The sequence below is a fragment of the Triticum aestivum genome, chromosome 4A, assembly GCF_018294505.1.
Source record: "Triticum aestivum cultivar Chinese Spring chromosome 4A, IWGSC CS RefSeq v2.1, whole genome shotgun sequence".
NCBI lineage: Eukaryota > Viridiplantae > Streptophyta > Magnoliopsida > Poales > Poaceae > Triticum > Triticum aestivum.
The window spans coordinates 500,500,775-500,503,977 of NC_057803.1; the positions used below are offsets into that span (position 1 = coordinate 500,500,775).

At 54.2% G+C, this 3,203-nt stretch overlaps 1 protein-coding gene across 1 annotated transcript; it reads left to right on the forward strand.

The window, feature by feature from the left end:
• The first annotated feature begins 1,392 nt into the window (after positions 1 to 1,392).
• On the forward strand, positions 1,393 to 2,295 carry LOC123086592 (abscisic stress-ripening protein 5). The gene is made up of 2 exons (XM_044508358.1): positions 1,393 to 1,715; positions 1,812 to 2,295. Exons 1-2 carry the CDS (start codon positions 1,491 to 1,493, stop codon positions 1,995 to 1,997), a joined length of 411 nt encoding a protein of 136 aa, XP_044364293.1. The 5' UTR covers positions 1,393 to 1,490; the 3' UTR covers positions 1,998 to 2,295.
• The last annotated feature ends 908 nt before the right edge of the window (positions 2,296 to 3,203 follow it).

Genomic DNA, 3,203 nt, shown 5'->3' on the forward strand with positions numbered 1-3,203 from the left:
AACAAAGTGTTGCATGTTACCACACATATGTTACTCCCCACTATAGAGGTAGTAAAAGCAACTCCAATGGGAGGACCCATTTTGTCCGTTTGGGTCATCCGGACAGAAAACTTGGCCCAACGGGGCTACCCAAACGGACGCCCGTGTCCGCCTGCTGTTCATCCTCGACCCAAACTTGACCCAAATCTGGGAGCAAATGGGTACGAAGCGGACGGAAGCGGACGCTCTCGTCTACCGCTGTCTCCCGCTCGTGTCCGTCCCTGGTCTGATATGTCAGCGACTGCACCTTTTGCCTCCACAACACCATTGTGATTTCTACCTCCACAACGCCCGCAACAAGGCCACCAGTGGTGGTCGCCACCGCGCGCTCGGCCGCTCCTCCGGGCCGCAGCGAGGCCACCGGCGCAGGTCGTCGACGTGCGCTCGGCCGCTCCTCCACGCCGCAGCGAGGCCACCGGCGCAGGTCGCGACGCGCATTCGGCCGCTCCTCCGCGCCGCCGCGAGGCCACCGGCACCGGGCTCCTCTGCGTGCTCGGCCGCTCCTCCACCCCCCAGCGAGGCCACCGGCGTAGGGCTCCTCCGCACGCTCCTGCTGGGGCTCGAGGCCCGGACGGCGGCGCGAGCAGAGGGTGGCTGCAACAGAGGCGCGAGCAGAGAAAAATCTCGCGGGGGAGGGGATCCGCGAGGAGGATGGGAGGAGCGACGCGAGGGAGAGATAAGGGGCGACATGAGGGAGATAGGACGGGCGCCGCGACGAGGAGGGGACGGGCAGCGCGAGGGAGAGAGGAGGGGGCGGGCGGCGCAAGGAGCTTGAATCTGTTTTTGTGCCGCGCATTGGGTACAACGCTTGTCCGCCTCATGTCCGCTAGGCGGACAGGTAACCCAAACCAACACGAAACGGACAAAATCCGTGTTCATTTGAGTCCTTGCATTGAAGTTGCTCTAACATAAACAAATAACATATGCCATGTTACTAATCTGTGTGACTAGCCATTGTGGCTAGTCTAACTGGGTGTGAGTACTGGTTGCTGGATAGTGGACGCGTTGAGCAGGAAAAGGCGTGCGCGGTGCCACATCACCGTCAGCAAATCCGTGTATGCCGACACTTTTCTTAACTTTTGTTACTCACATGGGAGCTACCCCAAGCTGCAGCTCTGCCAAGTGCCAAGAAAGTGGTGGGGCGCTGCACCGTTGTCCATCAGAACGTGGCCCCCTGACCCTGTCCTGTTCTTGGCTGAGTGCTAGGTCTCCAATGGATCCGGGACACGTCCATGAGTAGACCACAATCGTATGTATACGGATATTTAATGGATCCGGTATCCCATAACCCGTGGAACGGAACTGGTAGTTCCACCGTCCATTCTAACAGTCGTCTCAGCCTATAAAACCCGGGCCACCCGGAAGCCTACACAAACCAAGCAGATAAGCAGCTGTCCTACTGTCACATACACACACACACAAGTGCTAGCTAGCTAATCGATCAGCCAGCCATGTCGGAGGAGAAGCACCACCACCTGTTCCACCACAAGGAGGGCGAGGACTTCCAGCCCGCCGCTGACGGCGGCGTCGACACGTACGGGTACTCGACCGAGACGGTGGTGACCGCCACCGGCAACGACGGCGAGTACGAGCGGATCACCAAGGAGGAGAAGCACCACAAGCACAAGGAGCACCTCGGCGAGATGGGCGCAGCCGCGGCCGGAGCCTTCGCCCTCGTACGCCCTCTCTCATCGTAACTAGGAGTAGTAATTACCATACGAATATATAGCTCTTGTCGGGCTTGGCCTAATGGATTGCGTGTCTACGTGCAGTACGAGAAGCACGAGGCGAAGAAGGACCCGGAGCACGCGCACAAGCACAAGATCGAGGAGGAGGTGGCTGCCGCCGCAGCCGTCGGCGCCGGCGGCTTCGTCTTCCACGAGCACCACGAGAAGAAGCAGGACCACAAGGAGGCCAAGGAGGCCAGCGGCGAGAAGAAGCACCACCACTTCGGCTAGGTCGCCGTCGACGTGCGGTGGCCGGCCTCGCCGCCGGCCGTGCGTGTGCCTACGTTACGTGCGTTCCATAAGTGAGAGAGGCTGGGACGTGGGCCTGGTCTCGTGCTCGCCTGTGCGTGATTTTCTCTGCGTGCTAGCTTCCGCGTGCTTAATAAGTGGGGTTGCTGTTTCTTGCAGTGGCTCTCACACCTCTTGCGTCGGTGTGTGTGTCGTGTGTCGGTGTGTGTTTCAATTCTACCGGCGCCCTGTATTTGTAATTCCACTTTATTATGCAAGTCCTCACGAAACTTTTGTGGCCCATCTTCTCAAAATTTGCTCTAATAATGTCATCGGATCAAACTGCATATATGCGTGTTCGAATTCGAATACTGGTTTATTTATTTTTGCGGCAAGTTTTGTTTTGTTTTCGCGGGGAGTATAATAATTGAGTTCATGCATACAAGGAATTTTGTTCCACAGTAATCTGCTCCCCAGATCAAAAATTGATCAATTACACGAGGCGTGCACAAATTTAGAGCCGGTGTTAATTCATCTATCCCTCCCCGCAAGAAAAAACAAATCTATGTATTCCCCCGTGTCATCTGGAGTCAGCATCAGCGTGATGAGATAAAAATAACATGGTGATATAGCCTAATGGAGATTCATACTTTCTATATAGTCAGACTCTTCTGTCACTCATGACGATCACCTATTAATCCTGGCGTTACATCTTTGTACCAAGTGCACCACAAAGATTGATTGCATAGCACTTTTGCATAAAACAAAGCAAATTTTGTGCTAATCCATTGGTTTGACAAGCTTGACAGGGGATCCACTCTTCCCTAAAGTGGAAATGATTTTTTTAACACAGTACAGACACAAGCGCTCATACATATGCACATACACTCACCCTATGAACGCTTACACGCACATCCTATCCCTATCGAGACACTGAGCCGGCATATCATTTTGACATTTATGAAGTCATCGTAGCGCCTCGTCGTCGACTGGAACGTCTTCTCCCACTGAAACAGCATTGCCGAAATCCTTAAATAAATTCAGGAATAATGCGAGCACCAGAACTTGAACCCTGGTGGGCTTGGATACCACTATCCCTCTAACCATCCAAGTCCAACCACTGGTTGGTTCGGGTGGAAATGATTTTGTTGCCAAAGACTGATTAGATAGCACTTTTGTGCATAGATACATTTGGACAAAAAATACATT